Raw genomic sequence first — 19,285 nt, 5'->3', positions numbered from 1 at the left:
TTAAGCCCGTAGCAAAGAAGGGACCCAAAGCAAAGAAAGCCAAGGCAACCGAGAACGGGAACCCCAAGGCTGAGGAGCCAAAGGCTGAAGCCACCGAGGCCAAATGAAGAACTGTTGATGTGCTCACTCTGTGTACTTGGTGATTGTACAGTTTTAAATTAGTATTTTTTACCAAGTTTTATATTACAAATGTCATTTATAGGTTTTTTTTGGGCTTGCACTTGATGTAACAAAACTTTGTTGTCACACTCATATCCACGTAAGCTATTTTAGTTAGTGACTTTTAGTTTGAAGAGGAGTTTACCGGAAGTGTGTTGTGTGAGGAGTTTTTCCTGAATATTTACTAAATACAGCGATGACAGCTTTAAAGAGCTTTACAGAGTGAAGTCGCTTGTTGGGGGCGATTCTGCGCAGTGGTGTGTGCCTTGTTTTGTGTCAGAATAATACGGTTTTTACCGGTGAACGACGAGAAGCGGGCCGGTCCACTCGCACACAGCGGCGGTGAAGGGTGGTCACAGCGGGGAGAAGCTGAATGAAGAGCCGTCGTGGGTTTGTCAGCTGATGAAGACGAGCTGCTGTGGATCCTGCCATGGATAAAGAGTTGACACCTTTGGACTGCCTGCTGCCCTCTGGCACACTCAAGATCTGTCTGATCATTCTCAACCAGCCTCTGGATGAGAGCTACTTGCACATCCTGTGGAGTAAAGCTCTCTTGAGGGCATGTGCTGATGGAGCTGCCAATCACCTTTATAACATCACCGCTGGAGAACGTGGCAGCTTCCTCCCCGACTATATCAGTGGGGATTTTGATTCCATTTCTGCCAAGGTCAAAGCTTTCTATGCGGACAAGGGGTGCAAGCTGATAGAGACAGCCGACCAGGATCTAACAGACTTCACCAAGTGTCTGGCAATCATGCTGGAGGAGATTCAGACAAGACGGTTACAGGTGGATGCTATAGTGACCCTGGGCGGTCTGGCGGGCAGATTTGACCAGACCATGGCATCTGTCGAGACGCTCCACCACGCTCTGTCCATGACACAGCTGCCTGTGTTGATCATACAGGGAACGAGCCTGGCATATCTACTCCGACCTGGCAGCCACCGACTTGGAGTGAACACAGGTCTGGAGGGGGACTGGTGCAGCCTCATCCCAGTGGGAGGGCCGTGCCAAACAATCACCACTGGACTCAAATGGAACCTGAATAACGAGGTCCTGCAGTTTGGGAAGCTGGTGAGCACATCCAACACCTACGAGCCCGTCGCCCCTGGAAACCAGAGGAAGCCGGTCACTGTGACCACAGACCAGCCTCTACTGTGGAGCATGGGCATCCAGACAAATATAAAATAGCTTACATCCATTTAAAGATGATAACAGTCCATATCTCGTAGACGTGGCATTTTAGTTTGTCTAATCCTGTTATTTTTTTATTATTATTTTAAACTGCTGACTGATAGATATCTTCCCAGTTGGACTTTACTTCAAAATTTAAACATTTTAAGGCAGCTAATGGATATTGTTAAAGTTCAGGGGACAATAGGAATTTTACCTTTATGTCCCCTTGTATTTTAATGTTAAACTAATAAAAACTATTGCTTACCAAATGTTTTGAAACACTGTATGTCGCCATTAGATGTAGTCAGTGGAAATGCCACAGAAGAATACCGTTATTGGTTGACAGATGTTGATATATCCCCAATACTTGTTTAATGTGAACCGGTTCATTTGGTTTCAAACATTCTGTTAAGTCATGTTTCTGTTAGGAGAGAAGAAAGCGTTCTCTGACTTCATGGTTGATCTAAATGTTCTTGAATAAAAATTTTCAAAATGTCAAAAAAAAATTGGTGGTTGGCGAGGTTGCAGTTTCAGCACAGACACCGATATGAAGAAGAAGGGAAGAGGGACATTTGAAGAGAAAAAGAGTGTTGTCGACAGTGTCGAAATAAGAGCAGTCAAATGGTTTGACAATAGAGGGGTGATCGTTGCCAGCTCTTTTGCCAGTGCCCAGCCTGTTTCTAACATCGCAAGATGGGACAGAATTGTGAAACAGGAGGTTTCTGTGGAATGCCCACGCATCATTAACCTGTACAACAAGTTCATGGGCGGCGTTGATGCTCTTGATGCACTAATTGCATATTATCGCATCCAGATAAGGTCAAGAAAGTACTATCAAAGGTTCTTTTTTCATTTTGTCGATATGGTCATCGTAAACAGCTGGCTGTTATATCGACGTGATTGTGAGTCACTGGATGTTCCAAAAAAGATGCAGCAGGATTTGCTTGCTTTCAGAACATCAATTGCACAGGCACTCTGCATGCAAGGCAAAGACATGGCAAGGAAGAAGAGGGGGCGGCCCCTCATTGGAAGTTGAAAGGGAATTTGGAAAAAAGAAACATCGCTGCCCAGCTAAGGCCATTCCCACACTGGAAGTCCGCTCAGATGCCATTGGTCACTGGCCAGTGATTGAAAGTGTGCGGCAACGCTGCAAGCTTCCAAACTGCAAGGGCCAGTCTGTGTTCCGATGTTCGAAGTGCAATGTCCACCTTTGCCTCATCAAGAACAAAAACTGTTTCAGAGAATTCCACAAATGACACTAAACATTCGCAAACAAGGGCAACACATTGTATCAGCAGTTTAACCTGTTAATGATTTTCTGCACCAAAGATTCAAGCTTGAAATTGCATATTTTGCATAAGAGACCAAAACTACTGACCATTTGTTTCTGTCTCACAATTGAATGTCTTTTGCTTTCAAGAATATAATCTGTTTTATAAACAATTTAGAGGTAATTGTTTACGTCAATCTTATGATCATTCAAGACAAAAATCATATCCTCACCATAGCCTTCCTTCAGTGTGTTCATGCACTTTTGAAATGTAAGAGGAAAAGATTTTGCTACTGTTGGTGCAACTGAGGCATGAGCAAAGTCATTAGAGACACGACTCATCTTTCCTGTTTCCTAATCTTATGATCATTCGGGACAAATATCATATCCTCACCATAGCCTTCCTTCAGTGTGTTCATGCACTTTTGAAATGTAAGAGGAAAAGATTTTGCTACTGTTGGTGCAACTGAGGCATGAGCAAAGTCATTAGAGACACGACTCATCTTTCCTGTTTCCTAATCTTATGATCATTCGGGACAAATATCATATCCTCACCATAGCCTTCCTTCAGTGTGTTCATGCACTTTTGTAATGTAAGAGGAAAATGGACATAAAGGTAAAACATGTTTACATGTCCTGGTACTTGCTGTTGTGTACCTTCCCTCATTGTTTAAATTCCTTGCTCCCTGTCTTGTTTAGAAATGTTTGCATAATAAGGCATGTCTCATGTAATCTAAAGAGCTCAACAATTTAAAAAATCTGTCAAAAATGTTGAACAGACACATTTTTAGATCAATGCAGTGCTTTCCAAATTTTAAGGGCAAGGTTGTAGTCAAGTGAATAAAGTTCAATGTTCAAAGTTCACCTGTGCATCAGACTGTTTTCTTCTTGCGAACAAGGGAATACCAGCCCCTTGGGACTGTGCAGCAAAGTTATTATGAGGTATTAAGCTGTATTTGAAATACTGTGATGCTGGACCGGCAATGATTGTACAGAAACATATGTTGTTATTCAATTTCAAGCAAAAGCAGCATCAATTTAATAATCTACATACCAGAGACTGGAAAATTTGAAAAGTGACATTATGCCCTAATGTCGCTAATTTGCCTCATACCTAAATCTATATCTATTGTATATGCTATATTGAAATTAACAATCTCAACTTAATTTAGCATCTCTATGACAGCCAAAAACACAAATAATAATTTTTTTATATAATTGGAAATTAATTCAGGCAATAAGGGGTTAAGCTCCCGCCCGCGCAGCCGCAGCCTGGTCTTTGGTCTGGGTGCCAGCATCACCCAGACAGATGCCATCATCACTGGCGCCAAGCTGCCAAGTGGTCGCCAGATTTTGCGGTGCATGATGTACAACTGTGACGCACAACTGCATGTCAAGCGACCAGGTTTGAACGGAGCCTTGCCACGGTTTGAGGCGGCCAAGGTTGTTTAAGAGCAGGTGCGGCCATTTTATGGGAAGGCCAATATCCCAATGGTGAGCGATTGTCGAGCATGCGACAAAATGGTGGCACTTCTCGACACCAACAACAAGTTGCGGCACATTCCGCAGGCCAGGCGCTCCAGTGAGGCTACAGCTCGACTGGTAGATGCAATGGAGCACAGGCTGGACTCCACATTCCCGCTGTGGTCCCCAAACGCTGAGCAGCTGAACCGCAATCCGGACGACCCAGGGGCCAAAGAGAAGTTCGTCAAACTGGCTGAAGCCTATGAGGTAAAAAAAATAATATCCTCTTCACTTCTAAGACAACATAGAAGCTGAGCAGCAGCATCAGGTTGTTCCACACCAGCAGCCGGCTGGGAAACAAGCAGGACTTCTATGAGGTGTTGGGTGTTTCCCGCACCGCCACACAGGAGGACATCAAGAAGTCTTATAACAAGGTCAGAGACGCACGTTTAACATCTACACAGTCAACTAGTTTCTCGTTAATTTAGAGATGGCTGAAAGCGAGTTTTGTAGAGATGTAATAAATCTTGAGGATCGTGAGGGAGACTTTTAAAGAAGCTGTTGAATCCTTGCTCTTGTCTCTTCTCTCTACAGGGTTCCTACGGTCATGAAAAACCTGGAAAAGTCATGGAATTGTAAAATGTTTATTTTCCAGGCCTGGAAAAGTGCTTGAAAAAAATGAAATCCCAAAAGTTTTGGAGAAGTCATGTCAATTTTTCATATTTTCATGTCATTCATTTACACTGAGTTTTAAATAATTCATATGTTTTTAAAAGAAATACGCTCAAAATATAAGAAGGCACAGCTCTCATACTAATTGAAAAGTTCGGGATAATGCACTATGCCAGGGAAGAGTAGATTTAACCAGGCTTTGCTACAAATGGAAAAGTACATGTCATGGGTTACAACAGACAAAGACCTCAATCATTGTCTCATTCATTTGTGTCATTTAAGGTATAATGTATACCTTGGAATGCTCATTGTTAGCTTAAATACCAAATTTTGTCAATTTTTCATGCATACACCGAGATTTCACAACATTTTTGATCATGGAAATTTGGTTTAAAGTTATTGAAAAGTCATGGAAATCCATTGGTGAAAATGTGTTTGAACCCTGTCTCTATTTTCTCTGCATTTTCATTCATGTTAACTCGTCTCTCACCAGTTGGCAAAGAAGTACCAACCGGACACCAACCCAGACGACCCAGGGGCCAAAGAGAAGTTCGTCAAACTGGCTGAAGCCTATGAGGTAAAAAAAAAGAATATCCTCTTCACTAGACAAGACAACATAGAAGCTCAGCAGCAGCATCAGGTTGTTCAGAGTTGCTCGTCTTTCGTGCAGATGCTGAAAAACTAGTTGAAGAGGAAGCAGTATGACAAGTACGGAGCGGCGGGATTCGACCCCAGTCGAGCCGGCGCCGGCCAGCAGCAGTACTACCGAGCCGCCGGGACCAACATCGATCCTGAGGACCTCTTCAGGACGATCTTTGGAGAGTTCTCCGGAGGAAAGGCCTTCGGAGATATTAACAGCATGTTCGATCAAGGGCTAGAGGTAAGAACCCATTAGCATCTACAGGTTTTTAAGATGTAATCTTAGAGTTGTGTTTTTTTGTTATTTAAACCTTTTTACTGTCAATTAAGTGAATAAGTAGTTAAACATAATATAAAATATCAGTTTTACATGTCTCTGTCTTTCTCATAGTTTGTGATGGAGCTGACGTTTACGGAGGCGGCGAAGGGAGCGAATAAGGAGCTGAGTCTGAACATCGACGACTCGTGTCCACGGTGCGATGGGAAGGGAAGTGAGCCGGGGACCAAGGTGTCAAATGAAAAACGATTCTTCTGATAATTGTCTCCCAGGTGTGGAAGATGGTCAGACAGTGAGCATGACAGTGCGTAAAACAGATATCCTCATCACATTTAGGGTAAGTTATTCCAGTTATTACTCCGTCATGTCTATATATTAAATACAATTTCACTCTAAATTAATTAATTCTATTTGGAGCATTCAGGAGAAACTTAATTTGATGTGTTACAAGTAAGGACATGTGTGTGCAGGTCCAGAGGAGTCCAGTGTTCAGGCGCATTGGAGCAGACATCCACTCAGACGTGCCCATTTCCATAGCTCAAGCCATCCTGGGGGGCTAGGCCAACGTACAGGGTCTCTACCAAACCATCAGTATGATAGTGAGTAGACAGCAGAGTGTGTGGATGATATACATGATGATACACAGCTTCATCAGGTTTCCCTTCAGAATGATAAAATATTAGTTTTCAGAGCTTTCTCATAGTTTGTGATGGAGCTGATGTTTACGGAGGCGGCAAAGGGAGCGAAAAAAGAGCAACTGGGCAACTGCTGCCTGCAGGTTACATTCCAGGCATGCACCATCGATGAGGCCAGGTACCTCTATGACCAACTAGCAACTTTCTGCCCCATTTTGATGGCACTGAGTGCTGCCTCTCCCTTTTACAGAGGCTATGTGTCAGATATTGATTGTGAAAAAAGAACATCGACGAGTCGTGTCCACGGTGCGATGGGAAGGGAAGTGAGCCGGGGACCAAGGTGTCAAATGAAAAACGATTCATCTGATAATTGTCTCCCAGGTGTGGAAGATGATCAGACCGTGAACATGCCAGTGGGTAAAACAGATATCCTCATCATAGTAAGGGTAAGTTATTCCAGTTATTACTCCGTCATGTCTATAAACAGGGTATCCGCGTGGTCTTGAAAAGTATTAAAAGTTGATACATACATTTTGGGAAAATCAAGACCCTTAAAAAGTCTTGAATCTTTTTCAAATTCAAGACTCTGTGTAGCCGATGGTTTTTTCCCCTTTTAATGTCAGGCCTCAGCCGAAAAATGACACGAGAGACGGTTATTGAATCGGGACATCGCAACCGTTTATTTTCCTTCACACTTCAAAACTTTTCTCTCTTGACAACACCCCCTTCAAAACAAGAGTGCCGACCAACACCTTGCTTATAGCAGGAACTACACATACGTCTGTCAGAGTGCGAGACCGTAGCGCTTGTCGCTGTTGAATCTTCCATGTAGAGGATGGATAGCTGCAAATAGTGCGCTTTTTTGAAGTTGTGCTATTTTATAATAAAACCAGTGTTCATCTGAGAATAAACGAATAAAATAAAATAATAATATAAAATAAAGCTTTAAATTAACTTTTAGTTTATTCTGCAATTAATTCACCTTGTATACGTGAAACATGTGTGGGACGGGGACTTGCAGGAATCATTTCTCTGCACAAGAGAGCTCCCTACTACTACGACTGCAGAAGACATTTTCAGCTCCGTGGACTTGTATTTTAGTTCAGTGGGACATGTGCGTCAGTATCACAACTGAAAGCGCTGCCTGCTCGACAGAAAAAAAACCTCAGGGGTTGTGAGGAGAATACTTGAAAAGTCGCAGAATGCAACTTGTAACCATTGTTTTTTGCATGAAATTAAATCAAAACACAATAACTCAAAGAAACAAACTGATAATAAAATCAAAAACTGAAAACATGTGACGTGTCACGACGTTTCGACCCTCTTGGGTCTTCTTCAGGTCTTATTAGGCATGTTAAAAAGCTAAATATTTCTATCTTGAGCTGCAAGGTCCTTCCACTACAACGTTCGGAGCAATATTGAGTGAGGAGACTGAGGGCTCCTCTATTTATAGGCTGCCTGTCACAGACTCCTCCCCCTTGTTTATTCCACTGTGATCCTTTAATTATATAACTGAATTAAAATAAACTTATATAATCATTCATGATACCGTGTTTCTAGGAATATATTATATTTTATTGGATGTAGTATATATATTTATATATATTTATGTATTTATATTCTATTTAAAATAAAATTGTGACTTTGAACGAATTTCGTATATAGATAAACTGTGATTGTTTTAACTCACATATCAAATTACATGTTTTTAATTTGAGTTGTCTATATCCATGTATTAATTTTGTAATAAATCATGTTATTACTACTTAACATCCACGAATTGTCTTTTTTTCAATAGTCTTTGTGATTTGTGGGTTTCTTTCTTTAACTTTCTTTCTTTAACTCCTTTATGATGCACCCACCCCCCCCCCCCGAGAAAAAAATGTTTGTTTCTGCCAGTTTAACATTTTATTAAAACGAAAAAGGAAAATCTACTTTGTAAACACAGTACACAGAACATCCAAAACATACATACACACAAGTATTGGGATGTGCAAAATCTGCGTAGAAATTAAATAGTCATCCACAAATACAAACTTAAAAGCAGAAGTATACAAGTTAGCAATCTTCTTCAATAAAGAAAAGATTTAGAAGCAGAAAATTCACACAATTTTACTTAACTTTGTAAACACACTATGTAGAACAACTAAAACACACATTCAAGTAAAGTCCAAAATCAAAATATTCAAACAAAGAATCTTATACCGAAAAAATAATAAACATTTAATACTGTAAGCATGCAGCCAAGGTGCTCTCCCCCTTTATTTATCAACTGTTTGATGAATCTAATCTAATATAAAAGCATAATAGAATGTAAAGTAACATCTAGCTGGCGTTAGTTAGGCCTACTTGTAAAATACATAATGTTTAACAGTAAAATGTCAATTTAGCTTGCACCTAAGTTATAACATATTTGAGTGTGCTAACATTAGCAATAACGTCAGCTAGTTCGAGGTGTATGCATAGGCTAACCATTAACAAACCATCGTAACTTTTTTTGAGCAATTAAATATATCTCTTGTTCTGCCTGTTTTGTGATATACATGCCTAAAAGGGGCCTGATATTTCTATACTGAAATAATATCAGCATTATAATTGTAAGCTATTTTATTTAATGACGTTATTGTCGAGGGTTGATTTGTATTTCCTGTTCTAAGCGGGTTGTTGATAAAAAAGGCACAAAGAGTCGTGTATGGGAGTACTTAGCGTTTGACGCCGGGTTTACACCGGACGCGGAAGCAACGCCCAAGCGACGCGCTCAATCACATGCGTCCGAAACTGCCGTATAACCCACAGTATATGCGCAAGCACATTGAACTACCGTATATAGATAGATAGATAGCTAGATAGATTACTTTATTCATCCCTGAAGAGCAATTAAGTTGTCATAGCAGCCGGTATATTTGAATACAATAAAATACGATAGAATAAAATAAAAAATATCGAGGTAGAAAGAATAAAAACATTAACACAAGATAAATAGGGAGATAAGGTGCAGTAGCAAGATGATGGTAATAGTACTGATGATATGCTGGTAATGTTATTGTTAGACAGTATATAAAAATAGTACAGTATATATAGTATATAATATAACATAATATATATTTATTAGGGCTGTCAAAGTTAACGCGTTAATCTATGAGATTATTGTGCCCTAGATTAATGCAATAAAGTATTTTAACGCAGCTTTGTTTACATCCGCTGTGCGGAAGAAAATTCAGCAAGACCAACATCTCGATGTTGATTGCACCAGAGCTGGCTGAACTGGAGAAGTTGGAGAAGCTACTTGAACCAGGCAGGTGTTGCGGTGTAAATATGTTGTTAGTTAAGTCCTGTTCAACGTGGAACTGCAGTCAGTTTTTCTTATGTATTTCTTTTATTTTGCCGTGTCTGTCTTATTTTGAAGGCCCACAGCGGAAACTTCTGGGGATTAGTGTAGCAGCGCACCCTTTTTTATCTCAGAAGCAGATTCCCCCTTTGAGTAAATTGTGTCGCTCTGTCTGTTAGTGTTTTAGTACGGAGCCCCCCAGGGGACACGGGGGGGGAAAAATGATGGGTGAAAAAAAAAAAAAAGGACGGACTTTCTCGAGATCTCGAGAAAGTTTAGGACAATGTTCATCCGACAATGTTCACCTTTTCATTATTCAGGCAAATGAATTGGCTTTTTGAGGGCTTTACCATGCTCAACTTCTTACCAAAATTTGCAGAAAGTTAGAAAGTGGTGAAAATTTACTTATGATTTGCATTTGCACAAATTACTCAAACATACAAAAATAATAGGGGACATTTTGAATGTCTATCTGTCATCAGCAGCAACATTTTTCAAATTATTCAAGTTGTACTCGGCAGCCCTTGTGGAGATGTGCTTGAAATAAATGGTTAGCCAGGAAAGTATAAAAAACAGTTTGCTTCAATATCAGTAAGAATAGTATTTTCACTTTATTCTTAACAGGATACACCTGCCTGTATCAATATTAGTGTCCATGGAGTCATTGTCAGTTAACTGAATTCATATGAACACTGAAGACATGAGCATACAACTTGGTTCAAAAGTAGTAGGTCAGTAACTGTTTGTTGTGTACAGCTACGTTTGTCATTTGTCTAGTATATGCACTGACGCTTTTACGCCATAGAAGTTCCCAACTCATACGAAATATATTGAAGTTGAAGGAGAAACAATAAGTTCATTTTAAATGTTCTTATGAATGTTAGTGTATTTAACTAAGAGTCCTTTGATAATGCCTATGATATCCCATCTCTGCCTTTAAACATCAAAGTCAATGTGGCATCAGAGGCACTTGCCTTTGTTGCCACACTGACTTTACATAAACTGGCAGTGTTGCAGTTTCTGCTCACACCAGAAGTGCCTCTACGACCTCAGCTGCCACGATTTGAGCTTGACCTTACTGACTGACAGAAGAAACAAGGTGGGTATTTTTATTATTATTATTATTATTATTATTATTCAGGCAAATGAATTGGCTTTTTGAGGGCTTTACCATGCTCAACTTCTTGGTTTGAGCACCTGCCCCCCAAAATGTCTGTGCACGTGCTTGACAATAGAGATGAAACACACTGATAAAAAAATCACTCGGATGATTTCATCTTCAATTTCTGCCAACAAATCATTTTCACCTGAATCCTACACACTGGACCTTTAAGTTGTAAGAAGGACTTTCCATTTCAAGTACAAGTACTGCTTGGCTACGTTGAAGTAAGCTGTGTAGCTAGTTAAAAAGCCTGAAATTAACTACATTACCCAGACAACCTTTCGCCTCCGCACTACGTCTGAGCGTAAGTCGGTAAGCAAATTCCAACATGGAGGATCTGGTAGCTGTAGAGAAGAGCCCGATATGAATTCGAGAGAATGTTTCCCGTCGGTTTTTGCGGTTTAAATCGGGTTTGACTCTGCGCACTTCGCTGTTTTACGTGTGAAATCGTGCGTGTCACGTGTCCGTGTTCGTCTCGTGTCGTGAAATCGCGTGTGATCGCTCGTTAACGCCGACGAAACGTAAACCTGCCAATTCATTCTCTGCTCGGTGCGGATGCTATGTCATGGGCAGCTAGCCGCTAGCGTTAGCATTGCGTGTGTAGTTCTATCATATGTTTTCTACCTGGGAATGAGCAGTCATCCGTCCAGAGTGACCGCTCGATTGATTCCATCAGGGTTTCCTCCAGATTTTTCAAGATTTTCCCCTAAATCAAAACCATCGGTATTACTTTTCACTCACACAGCCAAATTATGTAATCAGGATTTGCTGAATCATACATGTATTAATTGTTTAGATGTGTTTTTAGATTCAGACAGTGACTGTAGAAAAAGCATCTTTCAGAATGATACACACAGCACTTGAATATTATTACCTCGAATTGTAGATATATGAAATCTGACATACCCTCATCTTATTTAGTTGCTCCAGCATGTTATCTTTCACCATCTGAAACATGGTGTCCTTTTTATCATGCACATGGTTCTTAATAGTGCGCCTCATGTTTTCCAGGGAGCAGACTCCTGTAATTTAGGCAGCGTCTACAATAGAACACTGTTGTCAAACCCATGTTTCTGTAAAATCATGATGAAAATGTGCATTATTTTAACCCCAGGTTGTACATGCTGTGATCTTCTTTATCACCTTGATAGCATATCTGCATGTTTTCCTCAATTGTCGCTGTCAGACTGCTGTAGACTGATTTCTTATCCTCCCGGATGATTTTTTTGAGTTTGTCCTTCTGAGAGAGAGAGAGAGAGAACATTCAATGTGTTATTGTAAACCTAAATAAAGGTCAACACATGCCAGTGCAGCTTTGAATCCCCATGTTCACACACACACCTCTGTCTTGAGAAAATTCAGTTGCAGTCAAACATCTTTGAAGGTGTTAATCATCCCCTCTGTGTCCAGTGAAAACGAATCAATGGCGCCCTTGAATGGTCCACCTTTACCTTCATTTCTGAAGAAATTGAAATGCTTACATTATATAATAAATCCTTTATCCAATTAAACTTTTAAAAAAAAGGAATGTTGTCATTAAGTAATTTCTCAAGGGAAGGTCATCCTGAATTCCTCATCAATGCTGCCAGTCAGTTTTGAACTTAAAGTCATGTTGATGTTCTTTTTCCTTCCATTCTTTGCTTTGTTCATTACAGCAAACTTCAATGTCTTGTGGAAAGCACTACCCTTTTTTCCCTGGGAGGAGACATTTTTTTAATATATAAATAGATTATTCAAATAGATATGAAGTGCAAAATATGTAGTTAAATTAAAGTATAAATACATACAGCATCAAACATGGAGTTTGTCTGTACTTGGCATGAATCTTGTGATTCTTCAACCCCCTCAGTGAGGCATTGTTCAATAGTCCTGTAGATCTCGTCGATTGCTTTTTGGAGTACTTCGAGTTCATGCTGCATCTTTTCTTTAAGGTCTCTGCAAGCCTGGATAATATTGTATGTATTATACAAGTTGTAGTTTGAGACAAGTATAAAGAGTAAAAACTTGTGAATTTACTGCAGAGGTGAATGAACTTTAGGAACCTGATGTCTCTGCTGGTTCAGGGTTTTTCTGGTAAATGAATTACACATGTATAACTGTGTTTTCTGATTCGTTAGTGTTTTACATTTGCCCTTTTCCACAGCGACAGCTCCACCGTCGTGTGTCCTCTCCCCGGAAAACCTCTCTCTCTTTCGGTGCATCTGTCTGAACGCTCCCGTTCCAACCCCACCAGCAAACATGGGCAAAACGAAGACAAGTGTGTCCGCAGCGGATAGGAGAAAGTCTCCACGCCTGGCTGTGAGGGCTAAACCTGCAGCTGAGGCTAAGATCAAGCCCGTAGCAAAGAAGGGACCCAAAGCAAAGAAAGACAAGGCAACCGAGAACGGGAACCCCAAGGCTGAGGACCCCAAGGCTGAGGACCCCCAGGCTGAGGACCCCCAGGCTGAGGACCCCAAGGCTGAGGAGCCCAAGGCTGAAGCCACCGAGGCCAAATGAAGAACTGTTGATGTGCTCACTCTGTGTACTTGGTGATTGTACAGTTTTAAATTAGTATTTTTTACCAAGTTTTATATTACAAATGTCATTTATAGGTTTTTTTTGGGCTTGCACTTGATGTAACAAAACTTTGTTGTCACACTCATATCCCTTTAAAGATGATAACAGTCCATATCTCGTAGACGTGGCATTTTAGTTTGTCTAATCCTGTTATTTTTTTTATTATTATTTTAAACTGCTGACTGATAGATATCTTCCCAGTTGGACTTTACTTCAAAATTTAAACATTATAAGGCAGCTAATGGATATTGTTAAAGTTCAGGGGACAATAGGAATTTTACCTTTGTGTCCCCTTGTATTTTAATGTTAAACTAATAAAAACTATTGTTTACCAAATGTTTTGAAACACTGTATGTCGCCATTAGATGTATTCAGTGGAAATGCCACAGAAGAATACTGTTATTGGGTGACAGATGTTGATATATCCCCAATACTTGTTTAATGTGAACCGGTTCATTTGGTTTCAAATATTCTGTTAAGTTATGTTTCTGTTAGGAGAGAAGAAAGCGTTCTCTGACTTCATGGTTGATCTAAATGTTCTTGAATAAAAATTTTCAAAATGTCAAAAAAAAAATAAACGTGTTTTCTCTCAGATCAGTTTCCTAAGAGTTGATTGTATGTTTTGGTTAAAAGAAGAAAGTAGTTCTCAGCTCGGACTTCAGTGATACATAAAATTGGGCCTTTTAAAATATATCAGTCGTTTATGTCAGTGGTCACCCAACCAGACCTGGGTGTGTGTTTCTAACATCTTGGGGCCCAGTTAAGATCGTTCCTACTGGTCCAGAGATTGTGGCTGCAGCGTTCTGCAGTTTATTTTATGGACTGGTGCAGGGCTTGTTCGTGGATTCCCAGATCTTTGAGCAACGTGATGGTAGACGTTGCATTAAGACCCCTGCAGCCAACCTCCACAGGGCGAACTATTGCTTTCCAGCCTCGTTGCTCAGCCATAGATGCCATTTCTGCATAGCGAAGCCTTTTTCTCTCATTCGCTTTGTCAACAGCATCCTCCGACGGTACTGTCAATTCTATTAAGTAGACAACGTAGATGGTGTTGGACCAGACTACCAGGTCTCGTCTTTGGGTGGTGGTGACAATGTGTGATGGGACTTTTAGCTGCGGGTCTAAATCCACCAGCATTTCCTAGTCTCGGGCATGCTCCAACTGCCCACTCCTGGTGAGTGGAGGAGGCCCTCGCTGTCCCTGTTCCCCTTTTCGGACAAAAGGTGTCCTTGGAACTTTGCTCAGTGATGGCAAGGCATTGTTGGCAGTTCTCTTTATTACAATAGTTGTATTTTATAATATTTGTTTTGTTGTAGCCAGCTCCCATGATTAAAAACCTTCTCAGTAAACAGGAAGTTAACACTACTAAAAACCGTAGTTAAAAGAGCGAAGAACCTTGTCAGTCTCTTGCGCTCAGTAAAAACGTGATAAATAGTCTCGTGCAGGTCGCAAAATGGACACTTGCCTAGAACGGTGGGATTAAGAATAGAAATAAAAGCGTTGGAAGCGACGGCCCCGTGTAAAATTCTCCACTGCAGGTCGCCTACTTGTTTCTTGAGGGGAGGTTTGTATAAAATCTTCCACTCCTCCTTTCAGTTTATTGTGAGTTTATTACCCTGTAAACTGGTGAACATTGCGTTTAGGTCTTGGCATACCTGGACATTGCCATTTTGATGGCTTTGTATCATTTACTCTAAATTTGTCAGATTTTTATTCCCAGTATACTCTTCGGAAGGAAGGGAGAGGTTATTCAGTTTTTACTTTTGAATCCTTACTACTATAGCCCAACACTAGGTACTATTCCTACTACTACTACTACTACTACTATAAATAATAGTAATAATATTAACAACAATTATAATAATAATTGTATAATACACAAAAATGCGCAGTTACAACTTTACTTGCTGTTAGTGATGGTGTACATATACTTATGGACATTATAATCATATTATAATGTTATTTCATTATAATTACTATACTACCTCTACTACTATAGTTAAACTTATCATTATTATTTTTAATTTCATTAATCTTATTTTTGCACTTTTGTTTAGCCTGTAAGTTAATCATTAATTTCTTCAACAAAACAATAAGTATTTAAACATACATATACATACATACATAGATAAAGTACATAAATATACAATAGATGACTCAGCTGAGTCAGTAATTTGTGACCACTGAACTTTTTATAAATTTTGAAAAGATTTGGTTTCAGCTTCAATGCTTGTGTCTATCAAAACACTTTGAATCACAACGAGTCAATGTTATATATATATTTGTGTATGTGTATATATTATATGTGTAAATATTACCAAATATTTTTTTTCTTTAGGAATTCTCTGGATGTCTTCGTCATTCCAAGGTTTTGCTTGTGGCTATAAGAGAAAATTAAAACTGGTAACTCCATATGACTAATATAATTCTCTCTGGTTGCTTGAAAATTGAAAAGGGGTTACATTTTTGTTTTTAAGATTCTGAACTGTACAACTTGTCATGAAAACCTGCTAACGACCACATGAGATGGGAAAAAATACAATCATAGCTAATAATAGAAATAAAGAAATACGCAACAACACACTCTTAAAAGTCATTCTCCCGTGACACAAATACTCAAACATCCCCCCCTGCTGTGAACTATGACTAGTAGAAATTGGGAGTTGCATAAAGACAGGGAAGTGACTCAGAATATCCGGTTCCTCCTTTTCTGTTTAATAGGACAACTTAGCTAAGCGCATATCAGAAAACCTTCCTTTCATGGAAGCCGGACAAGCACCACGAGGAGGAGGCCACCTGATTCTCTTCCAGTCACAGGGAGTAGCTGTCTTATCTTGGTCGTAACTGGTGAGTGTGTCGATCTGACAAAGAAATTATTTCTCCTATCTTGCTAAGAACATGAATCCAAAAATGATCTGTAAAAATAAAATAGACAATCTGATATTCTCTTACTAGCAAAACAGTTAAAAATTACATTTTTGGACTATTGTAACATGTACTTAATACTCCTGTTCAACACCGTATTCATATATTTTTCTATTTTGTTGTTACAATGTGAATAAATGTCTGATTCTCAACAGAACGCTTTTCATGATGAGTTCATCCACTTGAGGGCAGCAAAGCACTAGAACGGTTTTTCACTACAGTTCATGTTACAGCTACAGCATGAACTCATCTAGTTTATATGTGACCTTAGTTTTATTTGTTATCTTGTGTGCATAACATAATTTACTAAGAATTCACTAATGATTTCAGATGCACGCATCCACCATGATGCACAGAATGTTCTATTTTCACCTTGAAGCGTCACATGGTAAAATTTGTGCTGCTCTTGTATGAAAACACATGTTTGTCATCAGCGGGAATCATTTGGTGAACAAACTCGTTGATCCAAATCCGCTCCAGAATTAAATGGGTTCTTCCTTGGATCAGACCCAAGCACTTCTGAAAATATGATGGAATTTAGTTAATTAAAGAACACAGACAAAATCATAACTCCAACGGGAATCCTTTGAGTTTCAGATCTAAGGGATTTTGAATTGACAGTTTTGAGTTCTGTTTTCTACATTAAGGGGAATTTCCTCGGCAACTAATTTGGGAGAGCACATGCTTCTCTCACTTCTAAAAACATGTGATTGTGACACGACATCTTGGAAAGTATCACAAGCCAAACGGAGTTTCCACCTCGTTGATTCATATCTATTGAACCATGGATAGTGTGTGACACCCCGATGCGGCCTCACACCTCGTTCACAGAAACCACACTCACCACGCTTTTCCTGTAAGTCATTTCATCTCAGATCCTCAGAGAAGAACGTAGCTTTTTCAGTACACCCGCCATGGAAAGGACTTCTCGACCGTTGTGTGTGTTAGTCTGACAGAACCGGCAGAGTTCTCTCGCAGGACAGGTAGGTTCTTCTATGAGTGAACTCTAATTGAGCCAGTCTGTGGGAGGAAGTGATGCTTTAGGTGAGGTGAAGTTTTACAGGACGATAGAATGGAGTGTGGTTGGTTTATTTGATGAAGAAAGATTAGAACGGATCTAAATGTGGATATACTGTCTGTGTGTGTGTGTGTGTGTGTGTGTGTGTGTGTGTGTGTGTGTGTGTTTTTGTGTGTGTAGTTGTCTGTCAGCGACAGTGACCTTTAAACGTTGAATCTTTCTTTGATAAGATCCACAAATTAAAATGTTTTTTTGAGATCTTGCATTTTCAAAGAAAGTTAAAACAAAATCCTGGATCTGCCTGGAAATGTAATGGCTTCTTTTTCTTGTCTCATAGAAATCTGTATCCGCAATATTATGGCTTAATTTTTCTGAGACAGGAGGAATCCATGTTTATATTTATATATTGAAACTGGCATCTCAGCTGTCACTGTGGCATTATACATCTAAATGCTATATGAGACACCAAAATGACAGAAGCCATCTATGAGAAATTTGCCTGACTCGTACTTTGACTTTTTAGTTTGGTCCATGTCCCGAAAACCAACATGGAGGAGTTGGGACTTGTGACTTATACTGCAGCCAACCACCAGGGGATGAACCAGATATTTGGCTTCAGTTTTGGGGGGCTGTCATGTCGTCCATCTTTATGTGTACAGTCCATTAGAGGCTGTGACTGTAGAAACCTTTGCACCAGTTCCATCACGAACGTGAAGCATGAGGAGAGTTTCTTTTTCTTTGTAGAAACAGCAGTAGCTTACTGGGAAAAAAAGGCTGAGGAAGTGGTTTGTGTGTGTGTGTGTACCTTTTGTGCGTGTGTAGTTTTTTGTGGTTTCATTTCCTTGCTTGTCTCTATGAAATGGAGAGAAGAGAGAAAGTGAGTGATTTCCCACAACCTGCTCTCAGGTTGGGGGAAGTCCAAATGTCAGAAGAAGATAAAAAGATAAACGTAACTTGCTGAGGTTCTGAAAAAAGTCGTCCATTGAGCACAGCACTTGATAAATTGAGATCAGAAAGAGTTGAAACCCCCCAGTGATCTGCAGACCTGGCTGTGATCATATCCAGGATATTGCAGCTTCATTTCTGGATAGTGGGAGGAAGAGGAGACACATTGTCAGTCTCTATATTTATTAGATTTCTACTTTTGTAGCTTAAAAGTTCATATAACCTTTAGTGTGAGTGGGTGTTTTACATCTTATGTGACAGAAACTACAAAGAAATACTTCTACTTATATTTGGCTTAAACGTTTAGATGTTTAAGCTACCACAGAGTATTTATATATATATATATGTATTAATATAACATTGTTTAAATATATTGTGATCTTCAGAGGAACTATTTAGTTGAAAACTTGAAAAGGGAACTTGGTCATCTTCCTGGTAACTGACACGTTTGCTTGTTTCCAATAAAACACACTAATGGAAATGTTCACATAAGGTTTGTGACATCACTCAATGATAAAATAAATTAAGCTTTAATCTGATACATGTTGTTTTAAGAACAGGAAGTGCATCATGCAACATTTCAGTTCTCAGAAAAAAATGTTGACCTCCATCCTTTGTTAAACCTCAATAACAGGGGAAAAAACCTGTGGCTTCCCCTGTGCATGAACATTTTAAAAAAAGTTTTACCAAAAAATATGTTTTTAAGTGTTCAAAAAGTTTGCTTTTATAGAAATTTATTCTTACTGATCTGTTAGTCTTTCGTATTTGGGGCAGACACACACACACACACACACACACACACACACACACACCCACACACTAGTATGAACAAACTGTGAATATACTAACCCTAATTTACCCTTAAAATACCATAATAACATCAAAGGTATAACCAGAATAGTTTGTATGTAGGATTATAAAAAGTATTATAGACAAATTTTCACGACACAAAATTTAAATACACCTTTACTTACAGGTCAAATGAGGGTAAAAGAAGAAACTGCTCTGAAATGGGAACATAGTTGACCACAGAAAGACCGAATCTACTCACCTCTGAGTTT

General features: G+C 39.5%; 1 protein-coding gene and 1 pseudogene across 1 annotated transcript; both read left to right on the top strand.

Moving 5' to 3' along the window:
• The first annotated feature begins 589 nt into the window (after positions 1–589).
• Positions 590–1,348, top strand: LOC133026137 (thiamin pyrophosphokinase 1-like). The gene has a single exon (XM_061093004.1). It carries the CDS (start codon positions 590–592, stop codon positions 1,346–1,348), a length of 759 nt encoding a protein of 252 aa, XP_060948987.1.
• Positions 1,349–4,124: 2,776 nt separating this feature from the next.
• LOC132996689 (dnaJ homolog subfamily A member 3, mitochondrial-like) lies at positions 4,125–13,276 on the top strand (annotated as a pseudogene).
• The last annotated feature ends 6,009 nt before the right edge of the window (positions 13,277–19,285 follow it).

Source organism: Limanda limanda, chromosome 2 (assembly GCF_963576545.1).
Source record: "Limanda limanda chromosome 2, fLimLim1.1, whole genome shotgun sequence".
Taxonomy (NCBI): domain Eukaryota; kingdom Metazoa; phylum Chordata; class Actinopteri; order Pleuronectiformes; family Pleuronectidae; genus Limanda; species Limanda limanda.
Note: the sequence above shows the minus strand (reverse complement) of the source record. Positions and strands in the feature narration are given on the sequence as shown.